General features: G+C 41.2%; 1 protein-coding gene across 1 annotated transcript in view; it reads left to right on the forward strand.

Annotated features, from left to right (window-relative positions):
* TFCP2L1 (transcription factor CP2 like 1) overlaps positions 1–22187 on the forward strand; it is a 37143-nt gene that overhangs the window by 8864 nt on the left and 6092 nt on the right. Inside the window, exons 3-14 of the mRNA XM_018072626.2 lie at positions 9333–9409; positions 10963–11068; positions 11341–11447; positions 11922–12074; positions 13116–13226; positions 14956–15047; positions 16413–16461; positions 16558–16651; positions 17532–17622; positions 18289–18389; positions 19354–19496; positions 21923–21974. Coding sequence (XP_017928115.1) covers positions 9333–9409; positions 10963–11068; positions 11341–11447; positions 11922–12074; positions 13116–13226; positions 14956–15047; positions 16413–16461; positions 16558–16651; positions 17532–17622; positions 18289–18389; positions 19354–19496; positions 21923–21974 — 1176 coding nt within the window. The remainder of the gene's footprint in view (positions 1–9332; positions 9410–10962; positions 11069–11340; positions 11448–11921; positions 12075–13115; positions 13227–14955; positions 15048–16412; positions 16462–16557; positions 16652–17531; positions 17623–18288; positions 18390–19353; positions 19497–21922; positions 21975–22187) is intronic.

Below are 22187 nucleotides of genomic sequence, written 5' to 3' on the forward strand. Positions count from 1 at the left end.
TTACTTCAAATAGAGCGTGGTTAAGGTTGATGGCAGAGGGTCACTGAGAGCAGGCTGTGTGACAAATCCAGCCCAGTCCCCCAGTGGTACTTAAGAGTAACTGGCCGTCACTTGCCTGTAAAGTTTTCCTGGGCTCTGTTCAGCTCTGCAGATCTGCAGTGTGTGACTTGAGGTTCTTGGCCATGTGAGGATTTTAGTATACAGCTGGTTAGGGTTTGGAAGGCTGGCCGTCTCTGCTGTGCTGTATCTTCCAGGAGTCGGCCTTATTGCCAGTCCTAGATGGTTCAGAAAAGAAACAAGCCCAAAACAAAAACCATGAGAATAAACCAGTAACACCTGAGGAAACCTGTGATGATATTGGGAGTGTTGCTGTAGAGGTGCATGAGCAACAGCTGCCTCATGGAGCTAAAGATGGACTTAGTGTGAGTCTGGATCGCACCTAAGCAAAAGCCCCACATTTCAATCCCAGGCTGCAAAGGCATATATCCAGGTTCAAGACACATGTGCATAAGCTGGTGCACTTTAAACAGTGCTGCATTTAAAACCTGCTGGGTGTTGTCCTGCCTCAGCTCACTGCAGATGTGTTCTGGTTTCTTCTCCAAAGAAAGGTGTAGAAAGCCCTGGGCAAGGAGAAGCTGAAGAGGACACTTTGGAGTCAATTGCTAATTGTTTGGGTAGGAGATGAAACTGCTTACAACAGAAGGCAAAAGAGAACCTTTGCCTCCCTTAAAAAGTCTAAAGTTCAAATTTGGTTGTCTAATCTTCTACAGCCAGAGAACCCAGTTTTAAACACTGGGATTTACAGTAAATGAAAAAAAGCTGTTTTGTATTGACGTTAACTCCTACGTAATTGAGTTTTTATGGGGTCACAACTGCCTGGATGTTTGTACTTTTCCTGGAACAATTCTTTATTTGCCTAAATGAAGTGTAGAGAAGGCTGAGTTCTAGCTGGGTGTGCTTCTGCTTTAATTATAGCTTTGCTTGTGGGGATATTTTTGCTTTGTCCCATGCTAGTCACTGCCACCACTGACCAGGCCCTGGGCATTTGTAGGAGCTCTGCTGCTGGTGGCTTCTCCCTGTGGACATGCACTCCACCCTTGCCTGAGATCACAGGCGCAACAATGACTTGTGTTGTTGAGACTGAGCACCAGGTACTCCCTGGTGGCTCCCCTCCTCGGCATCCTTGTTCCCTGATCATTGTGAGCTGCCATGCTGCTCCTTGACCCCTTTCCACTCTGTTCCTGGTTTTGGATAGCTTAAAAAATGCCTAATGAAGCTGGTTTGTCTTTCCCATATCTGAGACTGGCTACTTGGTGGTTTTGGTTCTTGTGGTGCACTTCATGTTCAGAAAAGGAATTTGTCTCCTGCCTGACTTTGAAGACAGCTCTGAGTAGGTTCTAGTGTCTCAACTGAAGCCATTAATTGTGCTAGAAGCAATTTCCCCATATGTTTGGCAGCTCTGTCTTCACTTGGCAGCCCAGGGTAAACAACCCTGTCTCCAAACCACACCATCCCTAAGCTCACTATGAATCTTACTTCAGATGACAAGGCACCTCTGCGTAAGTAGAGCATCTGACTTCTGTTGTCCCTAGGAAGCTAGAATCTCAGTTGTCTTTTAACCAAGAGGCTGTTTTCTATTCTTTTTGTAATCCTTTCTTCTGTTGCTAACATCTGGATAAAATTCAAATGGGACTATGAACTTGCTGGACTGTAGCCTGTGCACAACTCCTACTGGAAGCCCCTAGACTGCATTTTGTTCTCCCATAAATCTTAAATATCTGTGAAGGAAGGGAGTGCTCAGAAGTTCCTCTGACTGTGGTGAGAAATGTGAGAATAACTGGAAGATTTTTCCCTTGTATGCCACGTAATTTTTTTACTTTACTCCATTACTCATATTTACTTTGAGATTCCTTTAATTATGATAATGAAATTTTTGCCTGTAATTTTACAGGCTCTGATGTTTGTATCAATGTACCTACCAATCTGAGAAGATTTGGAAATTTTCCAATTAGCTTCCTCTAATTTGCAGTGTCCTAAAAGCTCACATTTTAGGTAGCAGTAAAAAGCTTGAGAAATGCTGGAGGTTTGACGTGATTAGCTGTTTTTATAGAAATAATATACTTTTTTATAGGAGAATATGCTTTTTTTTTTTCCCCCTAAAGAGGTAGGAAAAACCCCACTTTTTCTCCCATTTGCTTCCTACCAAGAATTTAATATGTGTTCCTGGAACTAGACAGCAAGCACTGGAGCAGTGCTCTTGTCCTAGCTTGGTGCCACACTTGTGAGCAGTGTGGAAGGTACGGTCTGCTTTGATAGGGCAGTTGCCAATTATATGTCCTCCCCTTCCCTGTGGTAGGCACTGATTGAGCAGCCACATGCAGGACTGGGTCTTGCTTCTTCCAGTTTATTAACTGCAGAAATGTGGTAAAGGAAGTGACTTACCTAAGGGCATCTGAGGGAGCTGCTAGGTGGGGTCAGGAAACATACTCAGCTTTTCTGCATCCCTCCTCAGCACCCTCACCCAGGACCATTCTTTTTAGTTATCTGAAACTCAAGTAAATATTACACACAAAGTTACTCTTACAGAGCTATAAAACCTGTTGTCCAAACTGACTTAGAACGGGTTGAAACCAGAAAAAGCCTGTATTTTTTACTTACACAGAGGGGGCTGAGGTTTTCTGAGCTGGACAGATGTGACTAAGATAATCCTGAGTGTTTCAAGTACATGCTAGAGAAGTGGAAATACAGGAAGAAATTGTTTTCACAGGGTAGATATTTTTTCAGCTTTCAATTGGAAGTCTATAATTTCTTCACTGATTAATTTATATTAAAAGTCAAAGTTTATAACATGGCTTAGATTAGGTGGGATCCAGTAAAGTAGATGGGGTCTATGCAAGAGAAGCCCAAGTGCACACAGTGAGTTTAGCAATTGGGGTGTTTCTGTGTCTTCTGGCTTGTTTTGTGTCCTTGATTCAAAGCTGGACTGTAGTCTTCAGGGATTTAAATGTACCTCCCCCTCTTTTGAGTGGAAACCACTGTAAATGAGTATTTCTGTTAGTGCCTGTTAGCTATGAAGAGTCACCACTGTAAAACAGACCATCTTCAAAAGTCTGGGGAGAGTAGGGCTCTATCAAATGTTCATATAGTAAATGAGCAGTGAAATTTTCCTGCAGCAAACTTGGCTCTGAGGCATGTGTTGGCTTTCCCTCAAGAAAGAGGTAGGAAAAGAGAAAGAGGGGGACAAAGAAACCCCCTTGATTTGGGGCAGGTTGTAAAAGGAGGAAAAACATAAACATGATGGCAGTGAAGCTCTATGGTGTGGTAGTAGAATAAGTAGTTTAACTGCTCTTCTGTGTTCCTGTAGTCTTGCTGCCCTGGTGGCAGTGGGAAGTAGGGCAGGTATCCTCGGTGCTGAACTCGGATGGGTACCAGAACATGGTGGAGCTAAGGCAGCTTATCTGCAGGAGGAAACAGGCAGGAGGCAGGTGAAGGGCAAGACTCTGAATACTAAAGCAAGATGTGTAAATTGTGGTTCTGATTGCCATAGTATGAGCAAGTTCAGAAGGAGACCACACAGGAGTTAATGAGCATTGATTCTGACTGGGCAGTTTAATGTGGATGCAATCTGGATACTGAATATCAGAAACTGGGACCATATGACAAGGAAAAGGCTGACAGCATTCACTGTGCTCCATCTCTGGGTGCTGTGTTGAAGATAGGATGTGGGGCAAGATGAGCTTGCAGTATGAGGTTGTCTCTAGTGATCCTTTTGCATTTCCTGGCCCACAGCTTGTCCTCCTTTGCAGGATTTCCATGTTCCTAGCGTAGTGGGAACTTTCAGGGTGGCCTATTGTGTAGCTGGTGAATTCATAATATCCACTGGATAAACATCTACAGCATCTTGTCAAATGAGGCTACAGTAAGCAACTGCAGAATATCCACTGCCATTTGTGGCTCAGGGATTGAGGGTTCTGCTTTTGCTGCTTTTTCTGCAGTTTCCACACATGGGACGCTTGAGCAAGTCATGCTAATTTTTATTTTTGCTTGTGACTGGCTAAAGAGGTGTGGGTAATCAAGCATGCAAGTTCAGATGCCAACTCTGTCACTCTTGTCTGTTTACCCTGGGGGTTCATTAATCTTTCTTGTCAGAAAAATCTTTGTATGTGCCTGATGCCCTGAATAGTTGTGTTTGGCTGTTTCAAAGGTGATCCTCCTGCCTGCTGGATGTGCTTCGGTTTGGGACGATAAATGCTTGCTTTTTTTCCCTCCCCCTCCTTCTACATGCTGCATTTTACTGTCAGCATTCCTTTGCCTTTATCTGTGCGCTCTTGAGGATGTCCATATAAAGTTGCTACATGGAATTTTTATTGGCCAGCTTGGCTTAATAATCAAACAGTTTCCAGGCTGGTTCTGTCCAGTGCTGTGTGGATCCATTCTGAAAAAGAGGAGTCTCAGTTGTTTGTTTTTTTTTTTTTATCTTTCCACAGACTTTTGTAGGGGTTATATTGCTTAGTCGAAGGTTAGGGTTTAATTAATTGCTGGAAAGGCAAGCAGACTACTTTGCTAGATTAAGTAAGGCCTGAGTCATATCAGCCTGGAACATCAGCATCCTAATTGGAAATTAGTGTATCGTGTCGGTGTATTGTGCAGAAAACCACAAAATGCATAGTGCAAGTGGCCCTTGAAACGTAACACCAAAACAAGGAAAAGCAAGAACGATATTTTAGTTGTGTAGCAGGTACTTTTTGAACAAAACGTAACTTCAAACTCACAATGGTGATAATCCTTTTTAACCAGAAATTACCTAGAATTCCTGATGGCTGACCAAATTCCATGGAGATCAGTAAGCTGTTAAAACTTGTACCTTTTGAGCAGGTCAAAGCATTCCTGTGTTGAACTAAATTATTTTTCATCTGTAGTAAATTGTTGACTTTCAGTTCTTTTGTCCCCAAATTAAGTGGTCATACCTGCATTTGATGTGCATTAATTACCAAAATACAAATTAAAAAAAATCAGCAGTCTATAAATCCTCCTTCAGATAGATGCAATTTCTTTATGAATTACCAACCAGAAACTTTCTGAACCTGGATGGTTACTACTTTGCTGGATACTACTCTTGTTTGTAAAGCGAGTTGCTCAAACTCTCATTTAGGAGGAGATTGCATAAATTTGCTGTTGCTCAGGGAATGTCTCTTTAAAATACAAATGAAAGTATATCATCACCCACCCAGGTTTTTACTGGTGCCCCTGAAGCTTTCAATGAAGATGGGAGACAAATTGCGTCTCAGGAATTTACTGTGGTTTTCTAAATTCTTATTGCTGTTCTGTTCTTTGCCTAAGGTAGGAAAGGAGGGCTGTGGTGAGTGAGGGGAGCACTGGGTGGTACAGACATGCAGAGGCTGCTTTGGCATCAACTGTGCTGGGGATTTGCTTGCAGAGTGTTTTCTTCATTTCAGGTGGTGACAGATGCTTTAGGTGCCCCATGTGTCCAGTATTACACCATGACCAGTGGCCAGGCTGTGGTGGAGTGATCTCAAACCTGCATTGCCTATGGTGGTGCAGCTGTGGCCAGTGTTGAGAGTGTGGTAGGAAAAGGTTTCAGCTCGTGGCTGGCCTTTAGCACTGGGTAATGACTATCATCCTGCTAAAGGGGGACTGATCTAATGCAACCACCACTGCCCTCCATTGCCACAATTGTTTTTTTCAGGCTCTTTCTTCTGTCTGAGCCCACTGGATGTTGAACCCATGTCAGCTGAGGACCAGATATTGCCCAGGTTCTGGACCTGGGCCATTCAATCAAATCACTGCAGTTTCAGCATTGGTACCCTCTGCCCCTGTCTCCAGCTTTTACCACCAAGTATTGACTTGGAAGGTTGTAGTCTGATCTGTATTAATCTGTATTTCCATCTCAGACAGATGGAAAAATTCAGTATGGGAAAACTCTGTATTTCAGCATTATGTTTTGGGCTTAGCTACTTGCAGTCTGTCTTGGGAACTGGGAATACGGGTTGCTTTAGTCACACTTGCTGACATGCTTCTTTACAGATTTAGATACCTGACTAAGAATGATCTATTACTGATTGAGTTTTAGCAGAAAATTGTCAGTCTGTGCCTGCCAGTGCTGGTGAGTCAGTGATAGAGGACTCATAGATGATCTGTGTATCTGAGCCTTATGTGAATTCTTTGTCCTCTTTGACGCCAGGGGGAGTTCAACTTTCTTCAGGTTAGGTCGCTATTGTTCACTTTATTTTAAAAAATGATTTTGTTTTCTAATGTCCAAGTGGTCATTCTTTAGTTTTTTTTTTTTTTTCCCTGCAGTTATAGTTGCAGGGCTGAGATTGTAATTCACCATTTCAGGAGTTTTGTTGATAGTGATGGTGGAAGACATAGACTGAACAAGGTTTGGAACATATTTTTCAAGGAAAAGGTATAATCCCAGCAGTTTGGTGCTACAAAAGTACAAGGATCTGAATGCTGTCTATGCTAATGAATTATATGTACCATGAGCCACGAAGCAATGAATTTGCTGGAAAGCTCTAAGGGGAATAAATTCAAAATCAGTACCAAAAGATTGATACATAAAGGAACTTTGAGAAATTAGGACTGAATTCTCACTGACAGAGTTTCACAGAGAGGGAAACAAACTGCATGTGTTCTGAAGGTTTACTGGGAGCAGTCTTGTTTGATAATCGTTCTGTGTAGCAACTAGAGTTAAAGATTCTGAGTTCAAGGGGAAAGCAGTTAGCATAAAATACCATTTTGCTTGAGGTTTTTCCTGGCATAAATTGCGTTCCAGGGCCTCCATCAGATGACCCATATATCTTTCATCAAACCATTTTATTTCCTCTTTGGCTTTCTGTTTAATATTAACTCTGTCTACACTGCAGTTTCTTTTTTTTCTAGGCAGCAGAATGTGTTTCTAGCTCCATCCAAGATGAATCAGTCCTATCAGGTGGAGGGAGATGTGTAGTGCCTGCTGGCTGCCAGGTTGCACTACTGTTCCTATCCCATTAAGGGGTGGAAGATGCAAGCTGCAGAGTTTTTGAGTGCTTGATGGTACTGTGAAAGGAACATGGCCAATGTTTTTTATGCCCATTATTTTCTTTTGTCTCATTGGAACCACAAATAAGTGAATCGGGCTGACAAAAGAGTAAGAGTGTATCAGTATGTGAAGGTGTCCCAAAAACCTGCTCATTCCTGAGATATTTGCTGAATGGCTGGCAGTGCTTCTGGTTTGACCATTGCCTTCCTCTGTAGCACAGCTCATACCACTAAATTTCCCTGTCCCTGTTATTGCATCTGAGTACAGTCATAGATACTGTCTTTTGGGCGCTCATGGTCTCAAAACCTAAATTAATTTTCTGTAACGATTAATTAGCCTCATATTTGCGTTGGAATGAACTGTAAGTGCAAGAGTTGCTTGGCTGCGTAAATTGGTTTGAGATGATGAACTGTATCACTCCATAGCTGGTGAAATCTATCCCCAAACTGAACCATTGAGCAGTACTTCATGGATAAACAGGTACAGCACATAAAAGTACGTAGTACAACAGACATGGCACTTAGAGACATGGTTTAGTGGTGGACTTGGCAGTCCAAGGTCAATGGTTAGACTTGATCTTTTCTATAATTCTATGAGAGAAAACGCGTTTTTTTAACCTGACCCTGATCTTTTTATGCTAATGCAACAGCATGGATTATGTAGGGTAGTATGTACATCTGTCTAAAATTTGCCGAGTGAACAATATTAACATGTATCAGTGGGAATGCTAGAAAGTCTCTTGAGTTAAAGTGTGGAAGACCTCAGTTTCAGGACTGCAGTTTACAAAATCCACTTTTGTTGTCCAGCAGCCTTCAAAGGCAGGTGACTGTTGTCATTTTGTTTTACTCATGTGCAAAGAGATGGTAAAGATCTATGCATCTTTCCAGTGCTTATTTTGGTACTTCATATGGTTTATTCTCCCCTCTGCCTGTGCCCTAAGCCACTGGCTGGATTTAAGGGTCACTTCCTGTTTGCAGAATTCCTATTAACATCTGTAGGAGTGTTGTGCAAACATTTGGGGATTCAGTATGGCCTCTCTTGCCCCCCCCCTTTTTTTTTTACTACCTGTAAACCAGCTGAATAAGCACAGTTATCCATGTGCTCTGTTTGATATGTTCTGTACTCATGCAGGTGGGATTCTCAAAAGGGAATCTCCGTGTAACGCAGTGCCTTTCTGATACATCTGCTGTCATAAGTCTTCCATTTCTAGATCTGGATCCAGAAATGTAGTGGATTTGTCTCTGTCGATAGGAGCTGCTTGAAGGGAGATATATCTGCTTTGCAGTTTTCTGCAGGGCCAGTTCTGCAGAGATACTAGTTGGGCCAGAAAACCTAAACTGATCTTATTGGTGCCCTGTCATACCCTGTACATTTTTCAGGAAAAGAGAGGATAGCAAGAAAACCAAGAAATAAGGTATACATGTACTCCATTAATCCTAATGATCATGTCCTGCATTGGTACTGGCTGCAGGTTTATTGTAAAGACTTGCTATAAAACAATGAGCTTTTGTACTGTTGTAGCAATTTGTGCATAAGGTATTGAGACATCAGTCTCATTTGTCTGCTGTCAGCCTTGGAGAGAGATGTTGTTTCATAAACCAGTTAGCTAATTTCTATTGAACTGGCTAAATTCCTTATTCTGAGGGTGGTTGTGGGGTGCTGGAGTATGAATTCCCTTCCCAGAATTGGTCCTTGCAAATGCTGTAATACCCCACTGCCTCCACACACATATCTAAAGGAGTGTTTATGCCCTGGGCAGCAACTTCCCAGGCCTTATGGAACAAATTTTGTATTTCTGGTTCACCAAAACACCTTACAGGCCTGACTGCTCTCTGGAAAAGGGAAGATTTTGCCCAGGTTTCTATCCTCTGCAAAATAGTGCCTAGATGTGTTGTGCCAGCATCTCTTCACACAATGACTGCTTTAGCAGAGTTGCTTTAGCAGAAGGGACAGACAAAGACAGTGCTGTCACAGCCGTGTGACATGGGTGGACAACTGCCTTGAACACCTTGGTGACTTTCTGGAGGGCGACCAGAAAAGTGTAGCAGCCCTGGGAGACAGCTATAATTGATGCCCTAATGGAGAGATTTTAGTTGCCAAAAGGCAAAACCTTCCCCTCAGATTGCTGCTGTGCTTTAGTGCCTAATGATTACTGGGGCAAATGCATTATGTTAGCAAAAATAAGCTTTCCCTGATCAAACGTATGCTTTATCAGCCACATAAATGCCAGCATGACTCTCTCATTGCTACAACATATTAAACACCTTGGAAATGTTTCCTTAAACTCTAGGTCAGTCTTATGAAATCCGTCTACTTGAGAATAGGAAATTGGGAGAGTTTCAAGATTTAAACACAAAATATGTAAAGGTAAGGAGAAATATAGATTTCTTTTCTTCCTGCTACTACATACAGCCTTTAATGAAGGGCCTGACCTTGCTCACACTAAGACAATGGAAAACACTTTGCCATTGTTTTTAGTGGGAGTAGGGCTGATGAAGTTGCTGAGTGCTAGTTTCACGGGACTATGCAGCTTGGCTTTGCAGGGCTTCAGGGGAACCTTTATTCTGTTTGTGATCATGACCCCAGAGTTTCACAGTGAATATTGGGTTCAGGGGAATCCCAAAGTTCAGTGGTGAACATGGTCAAAGCTGCTGAGAGGCAGACTTGTCTCCCTACTTAACCCCAGCAACATGCCTGGGCTATTACATGTCACATGGAGGGCCCAGGTGTTTATATCATTCTGCCAGGCAGACTCTGCATAGCTCCAGTTTACTTTGGTAATGGGCATATTTATGAACATACAGAACTTGATCATTTGGTTTGGGGGAGGATTTTCTTTTTTTGTTTCCCCCACTCCCAAAACAGTTCAAATTCAAAAACTTTGGTCCGGACCTTGGTTCTGGATCCAACCTTCAATTCTTGACTGTTCTGCCTCAGGATTTCTTTTGAGAGGTGGGGACCAGTTGCAAAATTTGTATTCCAAGCTAGATTTCAAATGTTGTCCAAGTTCAGGCAGTTCCCTATTTGTCTCTTGGCCCATTTCAGGTAGTGTGTGGATTGGGATTCCAGTTTTGCAGGTGTTCCCACTGTGGCTTGCTTGCTTCTTGGGCATTTCTCAGGTTCATTGGCAAAAATTGCCCACTCATTTGATACAGAAGTCCCCAGCAGGAGTATGGGCTTGAGAAACTGGGATGTTAGGGGTCATTAACTCGTATAAGTGTACCACTCTGAGTATACAAAAGGATATGTTAGTTAGGAGTACTTAGGACTTGTCTGCCCTGGGGATTGCCTTTATTCCAGCCTTTTTTCTCCAGTTATTGACATGGCTGCACCATTGCAGGCCAGCTTGCTGTTACAGATGCTTTCCTATTCTAGACTTGTTTAACTACACCTGGGCAAATCAGTGACTGGCTGTTAATGGCTGGAATCAAGTTTTAATTCCCACTGACAAGGTGTCTGGACATGTCAGCTCCACTGGTGCAGGGACAGGTGAGCTGGCTTCCACGTTTGCTAATCAGAATGGGGTATATTGGGGTTGGGACATGGTACAGACACATTAAGTATTACCCCCATATGAGCCTTTTTGAGTGGAGGCAGTATAGTGATGTTTACATGGCATGACACCTAAGATGAGCTGCCTATAGTAATTCCAGAGTGAATCCCAGAAAGCTGTACAGGGCTGTGTTATGCAGTATAGATGTGACCTGTGAAGGGGGAAGTGTGTTTCTCTCTCACTCAGGGGTCCCTTAGGAATTGATAAACATGGTGATGGGTCTCTTAGGTGGACCCTCAACTCTCCTCACGAATGGGGGTGAGAAACATAACAGATCAGCTTTTGCTTCTACTCTGGAAAACAGAAGTCATCTCAAGAGAAGGGGCTTCTGGATCACAGTGTTGATATTGCTGTCTTTTCTTAACAGAGCATAATTCGTGTAGTTTTCCACGACCGACGCCTGCAGTACACGGAGCACCAGCAGCTCGAGGGCTGGAGGTGGAGTCGGCCCGGGGACCGCATCCTTGATATAGGTGAGACTATTTCATTGCAGTACCTGGGCAGTGTTTGGAAGCTGAATCATGTGTATGGAGTGTTTGCATCTGTGTTTAGTTTTTTTTTTTTATATCCTACTGTCATAGGAATCCTGTATGTCTTTGAGTGGGAAGGAGATCTAGCACCATAGGTCCAAAATAGATATCTCATTGGTGGCTTCATTTTTCACATGCATCTTGTAATTGTAATTGGAAATGCTTTCTTTTCTTGAATTTAATATTTTTAAAATTTTAGGGGTTTTCTTCTACAGATATTCCGCTGTCAGTTGGTATCTTGGATCCCAGGGCTAGCCCAACCCAGTTGAACACTGTTGAATTTCTCTGGGATCCGTCAAAGAGAGCCTCAGCATTCATTCAGGTAAGAGAGAAGTGATATTTCTGGGGTCAATACAGTGGGTGGATATCTTAAAAAGACCTGAAGGGTTAGAGTAGCCAGGAGATGAAGGAGAGACAAAGATATTAATGATAATATACGAACTCATGTGACACTGATGTTGCTTTCCAAGTGTGAGTTTTGTCTGGAGGAAACTTCATAATCTTGGTTTTGCTTGGTTTCCTCCTTCATGAGTATTTCTCATTCTGAACACCAACCCTGTTTTTAAGCTTGTATGAAGGGTTCAAAGGATGCTTTTCCTGATGCCCTGTTTCTTTCTGAACTGCTTGTTCTTCTAATTGTTTTGTCCTGAGGAACAGAAATGAAAACGTATGAACTCTTCTGCCTTTCTTAGTTTTTTGGGAGGAGCCAAAATGTCATATTCAGGCAATTTCTGAAATTCAGATTTGCACGGGTTCCAACAGTCTCCAGAGATGAGCACAGCTTCTATTTTGCCAGGTACATTGCATCAGCACAGAATTTACTCCACGGAAACATGGAGGAGAGAAGGGGGTGCCCTTCCGGGTGCAAATCGACACCTTTAAGCAGAATGAAAATGGTGAATACACAGAACACTTGCATTCTGCAAGCTGCCAGATCAAAGTGTTCAAGGTATGAGGTAGTTTTGGCTTTGTCATCAACTAGATTAAGGCACAGGAACATGCCAAGATTTTAAATTGTGTAGGAGTGATGCAAATAGTGGAGTAAAAGAACAGACTTTTAGCTGGGTGTGCTTGAGATCTTAAACAGGACCGTTGTGCACAAGGTGGCATAAACACTGAACTACACAGCAATTCTAGTTGAATTCAAATGATCCAAGTGCTGCACCAAGACCTAGGCCAGTCTGTTGTGCCTCAAACACTATACAAATACTGAGATATTTAGGGTATCCACAGTGTTTTGATGCTCGTAGGCAATCAAGACATTATGGCATCTCAAGTTGCTTTGATTTAATCCTCCCTGAACAATAAGAGTGTATCCTGGAGATCTTAAATACACTGTAGTTTTGGTGGGGGAGAGGGGTTGTGTTTGTGTGGGTTTTGGGGGTTTTTTTGGTTGTTGTTGTTGTTTTTGGTTTTTGTTTGTTTTTTTGTTTTGTTTTGTTTTTTTTTTGTTTTGTGGGGGGGTGGTTTGGTCTTTTTTTTGTTGGGTTTTTTTTCAGCAGAGTTCCTCTCCATGCTACCACAGAGAAATTCAGAGAGAAAGCATCTCTGAAGCTCCTAATCTGGGCATGGTAGACCTGTAGCTACTTAACAACAAACTTTCCAGAGGCCTGTTTTCTCAAAGGATCTACTGCTCCAGTTTTGCTCCTGTGAGCAGTGTCTTTCTTGTTCCTGGAAAGATGGTACAAACACCAGTTGAGATGCATAACTGCTGGGGCTCATGCTGAAATGATTGAAATCACATCTCAGGACTGTGATCAGCCTATTTTAGAATTGCAGTAGTCATTCATGGGTGATGTGTAGAAACAGTAGAGATCCTTGAGTAATTTTTTTTTTTTTGTCTAGAAAATACAGATCTGATCTTGTTTCATATGTAAAGTCCCCATCAATCTTAAGGAAGCTTTTGTGAGCAGATTAGATAAATCTGTTGGCCTTTGTCTCCAAACTTGTAGTACTTGGTGTAAGGGAGAGCCTGTGCTTGTGCTTATAGCCTAAAGGAGCAGACAGAAAACAGAAGACTGACAGGGAAAAAATGGAAAAGAAGACCACCCAAGAGAAGGAGAAGTATCAGCCTTCCTATGAGACAACTATTCTCACAGAGGTAAAGCATTTTAGACACATTGGGAGATACTACATCATGTTGGGAGATAAATTTGAGAGAAAGCATCATCTAACTGAGCCCTGGAGATTGTCTTGTGGAAACATGTATGCTCAAATCTGATTGAAATTGAGAGCAGAGTGAAATTATAAAATGACTCTCACTGTTGAAATTTATGAAAGATGCCAAAACTTCTTATGTTTCAGGGTATAAACCAACCCTTAACAACTAGCTCTAAAAGAAATTATTTTCTCAATAGTCTTCTGTGCTCCTGGGCACTTGTCATGGCCCTCGGGTGCCAGTTGTAAGAGGTATTTTTTTGTTGTTGTTTTTTAGAACTGTCTGGCAAAAGTTCATGTCGGTGATGGGGCACTTGAGCAGATGAATAGACCTGTCTGATGAAATGATTAATATGTTTTTCTATGAATGTGCCTATGAAGCTACTGTTACATACAACATCTGAGAAGATTCTGGGTTTTACTCTAGGAGTATCTTGAATGTCTTATTTTCTGATGCATCTGGTGTAGAGTTGTATATGTTTCTACCCCTCCCTGTCATTACTAAGATTGATGTATAAATTTACCCTAGGCTGCAGAATTACTAAGCAACAGGGCTCATGGAAGGCATTTAAAAGTGCAGTTCAGTCTCCCTATGGGAACGTCTTGTCATTAGGTTTAGTTCTTGGTTTTTTTCAAGTGGCTTGCTGGACTTTCAAAAATTACATTAATTTATTTTTAATTTAAATCAACTTCCTGTTTGTGAGATCCAGTCCCTCCCACTCAATTTTCCTCACGTTGCCAGGAGCAACCAACATGTTTCCTAATTGATAGACCTAATTCCATTGAGTTGGCAGATCCCAAACTCTCCTATGAGCTCTGCTGCACTTTGACATATTGCATGGGGAAATGTGAGTTGCCAAAGAGTTAAATATTTGCCAGTGCTTGTGGAGATGATAAAGCATTTGCTAGTGTTTGTGGAGATGATAAAGCTGCAAAGCTACACTTGTCGTCTTTTTATCATTGCAAACAAGGATACTACGGAGCATTTTCTTGAGCTCTTGATGGCAGGGGGCTCCAAAGGGGTAGATTCTCCTACTGATTACACTGGCTTAAATTCAGAACAGAGTCACCAATTCTAGCTGGGTTACTCTGGTTTTATGCTACTGTAATGGAATGTGGAGTCTGACCTATATTTGTGAAGGCTTTTAGTAGCTCTGTGTCTGTCTGTCTATTTCTCCATGTAGTATCCATTTATGGCTGGAGCTATTTGACTGATCGCCAGAGGCTTTAGCAGGCTGGTTCAGATTCTGCTTTTTCACTGGTATAAACCTGAAGCAATGCCACTGGACCGTATTCGTCGCTCTTGCCTGGATTTAATTAGGGATTAATAATTGAGACCAGGGGTATTTCTGTATCGTTGCTGCCTCCAGTCTGAGTTGACTTACTGGCGTTGCTCTGACTTACAGCTGTGCACACTTTGGCCCAGTGTTATTTGGGGACAGGCTTTGTGAAATGGGAGAAAGAAATGTGGAATGCACAACTGGAATCAATCTGGCCCCCTGACAGCCCGCTTGGAGAGCAGTGTAGAAAATCCATGGCCCATCTCCTCCTCCCAGCAGGAGTGATGAGCTGAAGTTAGTGGCGTGGCAACAGCATGAATGTGGTATTAGAGGAGAATCGAATCCTTTATTTCCATCCTTATGAAAGTATCCCTGCTGCCCTTCTTCCAACAGTGCTCTCCCTGGCCAGATGTGCCTTATCAAATGAACAATGCTCCATCTCCAAGCTACAACAGTTCTCCCAACAGCTTCAACCTCGGAGATGGGTATGTAACAAATAAATGCTTTATCTTTCCTGTTGATGTGGTAGCCTTTGGGTGCATAAGCTTTGTGTCCACGCATTTCATACCCTGGAAGAAGAGGTCAAGGACCACCCTTTCTAGGAAGGGGGAAAGTATGTCCCTAAAGCCTTTTAAGACCTTTCGTCCAGGAATTCCCTATAATTTGTATGTCCACTGTTTATGTAGTGACTGTAAGGTGAGCATCAGAGGACCACCAGGGCAATTCCTGGTGAGAACACACCATACCCTGTACCAATTCCCAGTATCTTCTCACAAGCTTGTTTGAGGCTTTCAGCACCTCTTTAGAGTTGTCATTTCTTCCTTACCTTCTATCTTGAGGTGGTTTGGGGTGCTGAATTCTCAGGTGAATGGGATGTAGAGATATCCTGCCTGGGGCAAAACAGCCTGGGTTTTGAGAAGCCATTTCAGAACAAAGGACTGGTGGAGGCATGTTTAATTCATTAATATAGCCATCATAAAGAAACGGTTCTAGTAATCCTGAAATGCCTGAGATGATAACTGATGTCAGAAATGTACAGCAGGGTCCTTCAGTACTTCTGAGTCCTCCCTGCAGCATACTTTCCCCTAGGAATTTGGCATAGGCCTTTCTTTTTATTCTGGTAGGACTCTGCCAACTGACTGCCTTCCCACACAGTTTATTAATCAATCCATGTTGTATCACAAATTTTCAATCAGTGGCCTCAACCTATAAATAAGGAGAAACATTGAAATTACAAAATTTTGAGTTAGTAGAGAGATCTGTTGAGCATTTTCTTCCAGTTGTAGATTATTAGCTCTTTGATAAAATCCTTGACATGTTTAGAAGTCCTGTCTATGTTTAGGAGGATTTAGTAGAAATGTGTTTTTGTGTAATATAGTTAAATTCTATTTACTGTGTTTAAAATAATGCTAGGGTTGAATTATAAGGTCCTTTATTCAATTTTTGTGAAGAATTATTATTAGGTTATTTCTGGCTCATAAAAATTTTGAGTTCAACTACCCTCTAGGTTACAATTTCCTTGCTTACTTATGTCACATTAGTGAGTCACCAGTATACAAAAGCTTGAAAGAGGTCAGTAAATGTGAGTTTTTCCTCTGTGTTGAGTGTTGAGTAGGACCTCAACTGACCAACAAAAGGCTCAAGCAGAAAAAAGGTTTTTTTATTCTTTTCTTGGTCCAGATTTTGGACACCTTTTAAAAAACCTGATAGAGAAAGAAAGCCAAATTGGTGTGTAACTTGTGAAAGTTGAGTCAAATAGAGGAGAGGGGGAAGAGAATGGACACTGCAATGTAGAATTTAAAGTAATGTGTTTTTTTTTTCTCTTTCAACTTTTATATAATTTCTTTTAGCAACAGTTCTCCAACCCACCAAATGGAGCTCCTGCCTCCCAGCAATGATGTAAGTACTTGAGATCATGTTAATGTGGTGCTTTTCTCTTTTAGGACACTGGTGAACAGTTCATTTCAAGACCTTCTTATTCTTTTTGCAATGTAGCATCTCCTTCCTTCTGCTTCTATTCAAGATGCCCAGCAGTGGCTTCATCGTAATAGGTTCTCTCCATTCTGTAGACTCTTCTCAAGTTTTTCGGGTGAGTTTAAACAGTCCAATTATTTTGGTTTTTGTTCTCTTTTGTAAAAGTGCAGCTCATGCTTCATATCAGTAGCATCTGCTGCTGGCCACTGTTGATGGGATCACTGGTCTGATCCAGTGTGGTTGTTCTTTTGTTCTTAGAGTAATTAGCATCTGTCAGAACAGTTTGTAGACATACAGAATAGGTAAAGATGGAAGAGAATTAATTAAAATGGAAGGGAATTCTTGAGTTCATTAAGTGCAACCGTCTGCTTGAAGCAAGTCCAGGACCTTGTGGAGTTGCCTTTGAGTTATCTCCAAGGTTGGAAATTTCACAGTCTTTTTAAACAACCTCTTCAAATACTTAACTACTCTCACAGTGAAAAATGGTTTTTCTTATATCTAATCAGCATTTTCCATCTTCTGTCTGCTGTCTCTCATGCTGTCCCTGTGCACGTTTTGAGAAATATCTGTTTTCATCTTCGATGTACCCTCCCATTAGGTAGTTGTACAAACCAGAAGGATGGTGGAAGGGGCAGTTGTTAGAGATGTTGAAACCACGAGGAGCCTATCTCTGACTTGCAACATGATTAAATAACCCAGTGAACGTGACAGTTAGAGAAAATTGGGTCATTTAATGGCCAGTTAAATATCTAGCTTGTTTCTGAGTTGGCTAGAATATTTTCCAGTGTAGCACTGCTCTTTTGGCAGCTTCTAGCTTTCTGTTTCACAAGGAGTGATCTGAAGTGTACACCTCTCTGAATTTGCAACTTCTCTATGCAAACCAGCTGGTTGAGTTTTGTGGATTCTCTCCCCCTGCCCTTTCCTGCTGCCCATACACACAGTTTGGATACTAAGATTTGCTTAACTTCTGAAAAAAATCAATTTGAAATATGTAGGTGCCGACTTACTGAAAATGTCCAAAGAAGATTTTGTTCAAATCTGTGGACCTGCTGATGGAATTCGGCTCTTTAATGCAATTAAAGGAAGGTTTGTACTATTTCCTTCCTATTTTTTTTTGACAGCATCCCTTGGTAATTTCAGTGTTAACTAGAAGTTAATCCTGGAGCTGTAGCATTTAGACTTCCTTTTAATACTTCAGAGAGTTTGTCTCAGAGGCTGGAGATCACAATGGTATTCAAATCCAAGCATAGCTCAGAAATTTTGCCAATATATGAAGCAGCATAATGTGGATCTTCAATGGTTTATTTGCTACCAGCTGATAGCTTACATCCATTTCCTGAGAGACACAGTCTACAATACCCTATGTTAAATCTCCATTAGAGGTAACAAACAACAAAAAAACAAACCCCTGGAGCCTCAAGTGACTCTTAAATGTACTTTCATTGCAGTAACCTCAGAAATTCTACAGCTGGGCAGGATTTAAATCAGTAGAGGCAGGTGTGATGAACTGCTTGACAACTGCTGTAAACTGTTTAGTCTTACCTGATCCTGAAAAGATTAAGGTGCTCTGCACTATCTCCCAGGGGTCTCCAAATAGATGTCCTAAGACATGTAGTCACCAGCATCAAGACTGCCCCTTAGTTTGTTATTTATGCACAGCCTGAATGATTCCATCTCTCATTGTTTGGTAGCTGACTTGAAATAATTTTACATCTACTAAATAACTTACTGCTGTTTTTTATTAATCCATAGAAATGTAAGGCCCAAGATGACAATTTATGTCTGTCAAGAACCAGAGCAAAACAGGTCCCATCTCCACCAAAAAAGAGACAATGGAGATGGCAGTCTTTGTGGTAAGTTTTTACGTATGGATCTCATTAAATACTTACCTGGTAAGAATGCTGCTTTATGCCTGAGGTCCTGTGTGGGACACTGTAGTGTCCTGAAGAGTTTGAAGAGGTCCTGTTTATCCCACTTCTGCCACTTTGGTTATAGTTCCAGGTCTACAAATTCCAACTGATACCATCCGTCTGGGGAACAGACCCAATTTACAACCTAGCTGCAGAATGCCACAGCAAAATCTTTATTCAGTTATTAGTAGGGAAAACAGCACTTAAAAAAATATCCTTCTGTCCACAATTTACTTCAGATTATGTCTTGTCTGAAAAAATTCCAGGAAGTGGAAGGTCACTAGGCCCTAAAGTGAGGTTCTAATTCTTGAAAGTTCAAAGCTTTTGGAGACTTGTCATGACTCATGGCATGATGTACAATCAAATGAGAATAGAGATTGTCCTTAATTCTTGCACTTAGTAATAACCAGGCATAACTTTCCTACCTGGTTCCTATAATTTGGTTTGGATTTATAAAACAATACTGTCACCTGTAGTTACCTTATACATTGTATGCTTTAGTTTGTGCCTATGGGATTAGTGGATGGCATCTAATAAAATACTGCTTTTGTGTTACATAGTATCATAAGTTTGACATATTTTTTAAAAATGTCAAAATCAGTAGAAGTAGATTATCAAAAAATATTAGCATCTTTATGAGAGGGCTTTTTTAGTGCCCCATGATGCACATTGTCATTAGTACCTGTGTTTTCCTCTAGGTAAAAGTTGTGTGTTCTTTAATTGCCTGCTGCATCCAAGTACTGGGGTTTTTTTTCTGCATCAAGCTAGATATTTTAAAGGAACAAAGCTTGTTTATCTACTGTCAAGTTTTGAAGCTTCATTTTAAATTAACCATTTGGTTGTTGAAGCTGAGGATCTTGGTACAATCTGTATGTGCTGTTCTGTAAGTACTTTCAATTTGTTGCAGTATATCATGCAATCTTCTTAGAAGAATTGACCACGCTGGAATTAATGGAGAAGATTGCAAACTTGTACAGCATTTCTCCACAGCAGATAAACCGGATCTATCGGCAGGGACCCACAGGGATCCATGTATTGGTGAGCAATGAGGTAAGGGGTTAATGCAAACTTTGTTGGAGCTGTAACAATTGACTGACTTCTTGATGCTAGAATGAACTTTCGGATTATGGAATGCATCTTCAAGCATTGCAAAGTTACTAATCCCAGCAAGTTAAAGCAAATACTTAGAGCGGATCAGTCATGCATAGCATTGATTTTGGTGTGGTTTCAAGACCTTTGCTTTGTAAAAGAGGTTGGGTTTTCTGTTTGGTTTTTTTTTAAGCAAAACAAAGCAGAATAAAATTGCTCATTTGTTGCTCTCTACAACTACCTTAAAGGAGATTGTAGCAAGGTGGGGGCGAGTCTCTTCTCCCAAGTAACAAGAGGCAGGATTAGAGGAAATGGCATCAAGTTACACCAGGGCAAGTTTAGATTGCATATTAGGAAAAAATCTGTTCACTGAAAGAGTTGTCAAGCATTGGAACAGGCTGCCCAGGGAGGTGTCTGTGTCACCCTCCCTGGGGCTGTTAAAGATGTGTGGATGTGGCACTTATGGACATGGTCTAGTGGTGCACTTGCTGGCACTAGGTCAACATTTGGGCTTGATGGTCTTAAAGGTTTTTTCCAACCTAAATGATTCTATGAATATCTTTTCATTTTTACTACTTACACAAATTTTGAAGTGAGGATCTAAAGTAAGAACAACCTTTAAAATTAAATAATTAAGTTTCTTAAGGCAAGTTTGAAAATCTGTAGGGCAATTAGTATTACATCTTGGCCAGCGATTACAGCCACTGGGTCAGTCAGTGCCATATAAGTGCATGCTATAATTTAATGGACCTCTGCTAGCTGTTTGTGTCCCATTATAGGATGGCTTAATGTAGTCCATTCCATTAACTTGGAGGTTAATAGTGAATTGCCCTTCTTCCTCTTTTCCCACTACTAAATTACTTATTCATGCACCAGAATCACTTAAGGAACTTCATTTATAAGAAGCATTGTTAAAACAAATGAAGCAGAGCATAGGTCTCAACTGGAGCCTAAACTGAAGGCTGTAATGCTTATTTCTGAAGTCTCCTTGCTATTCCAGCCTGATTAAATCTGAAACTTTGATGCTTTATGGATGCAAAGTGCTTGGAGGCAACACTTGGTAGGGGAATTGCATGAACCAGCTTGGGTATAAGGCTTAAAGTATTTGTTTAAGTCAATTATTAACAATGTCTATGGCTTTTTAAATATTTTTTTTCTTGTTTTAGTACTATAGCAGCAAGAGTGAGGCACTCTGTGAGTGTACTTCATGCATCGTTAGGCAGAAAAACACAAACTATCCAGTGAAGTTTGATTTGCAGGAGCAGGGTCTGGATGTTAAACCCAAAAGAGAACAGAGGGATTAGTCTAAGTTGAAAACAGTATTTTGGTGTGAGAACTTAGAGCTGGAAAGTGCACTGCTTGAATGCTGTTCAGTATCTAGGAGAAGGCTTTTTCTTAAAGCTGGATTTTATGAGCTCATCAGACAGGATCTGGTCACATCTCCCTCCTTTCAAGTTGTGTCCAGCATCTGCTTCAACTGTATGAGACACCTCCTGAAGGTAGTTCACGTCCTCTGTCCCGTGTGACTACTCTAAGATGGGAGGAACCATTGACTAAGGATGAAGCTTAAATGGGCTTTTCATGTTGGATCTGAAGTAATCTGAATTTCTTAACTCACCTCTTTATTTAGAGACGTCTCTAGAACCTGCACCTGTTCTGAAAATCCAGTTGTTTCTCATGAATAACTCAAATAGCTTTAGGTTCTAATCTTTCTTCCTGTGATTTGCCTTGCCTCTTATGGTAGTTTCACTAAGATTCCTGTTCCTTGATGAAATACAAACAAGTAAATGGCTCCTGCAAGCACAGCATCTGTACTAGTGTCTGGTCAAAGTAACCAGGTGGACACTGCTGAGATGGCTTTTCAGTTGCAATTCCTTTATTCAGCAAGGAGTCCATTTCCTGGAGCTTACCCACCTCTACATGTTACTTAAATGCTAATGTAAGCTCAGGTGAGCTCCATAGTTTAGCTGAATGTGTAATTACCACTGTTAGATCTTAGGAAAGAGTCTGTCTTCATCCAGTTTGAACTAGAACAGCTTCACTGAAGGCAATTAAGAGCATGATCTTTAATAGAATAACTGGAGTGGTATAAGAACCTGCAGGATCAAGAGCTGCAAAGAGGGTGGTAAAATGCTGAATAAGCTAGATCAGCTTCAGGCAAGCACTTCTAGCATGAGCTTCTCTTAAACACACTAGCAACTGCAAGGACCTTAATTAATCAGCCGTGTACTGTAATAATCTCATGGGCAGGGTTACTCAGGACTGTGTAGGACTAGACACCAAATGCTGTTTGATACCTCTCCTCCAAGTCTATACTGATACTGAAAGAAACTTGAGTTTAATTGCTAAAAATATGTTGTGTTGGCTTTTTTGCTTCTGCCCTTCAGATGGTGCAAAACTTCCAAGATGAATCTTGTTTTGTTATCAGCACATTAAAAGGTATGTATTGCTGCTGCTATTACCTGTGGCTCTAAAGATAATCCATGCTTTCAATTGCACTAAATGTTATCACAAACTCAGTGCTGTTATCCTGAAAAGATAATCTAATTTAGTGTAAGTCGAGGTGTTGACTGCATTATGATAGACTGATTGATCTTATGCTTTCCTCTCAGTTAGTATTATAAAAATATCATAAATTCATTGATACCACTG

Source organism: Manacus vitellinus, unplaced genomic scaffold, assembly GCF_001715985.3.
Source record: "Manacus vitellinus isolate BGI_N305 unplaced genomic scaffold, ASM171598v3 scaffold_22_pilon, whole genome shotgun sequence".
NCBI classification, from domain to species: domain Eukaryota; kingdom Metazoa; phylum Chordata; class Aves; order Passeriformes; family Pipridae; genus Manacus; species Manacus vitellinus.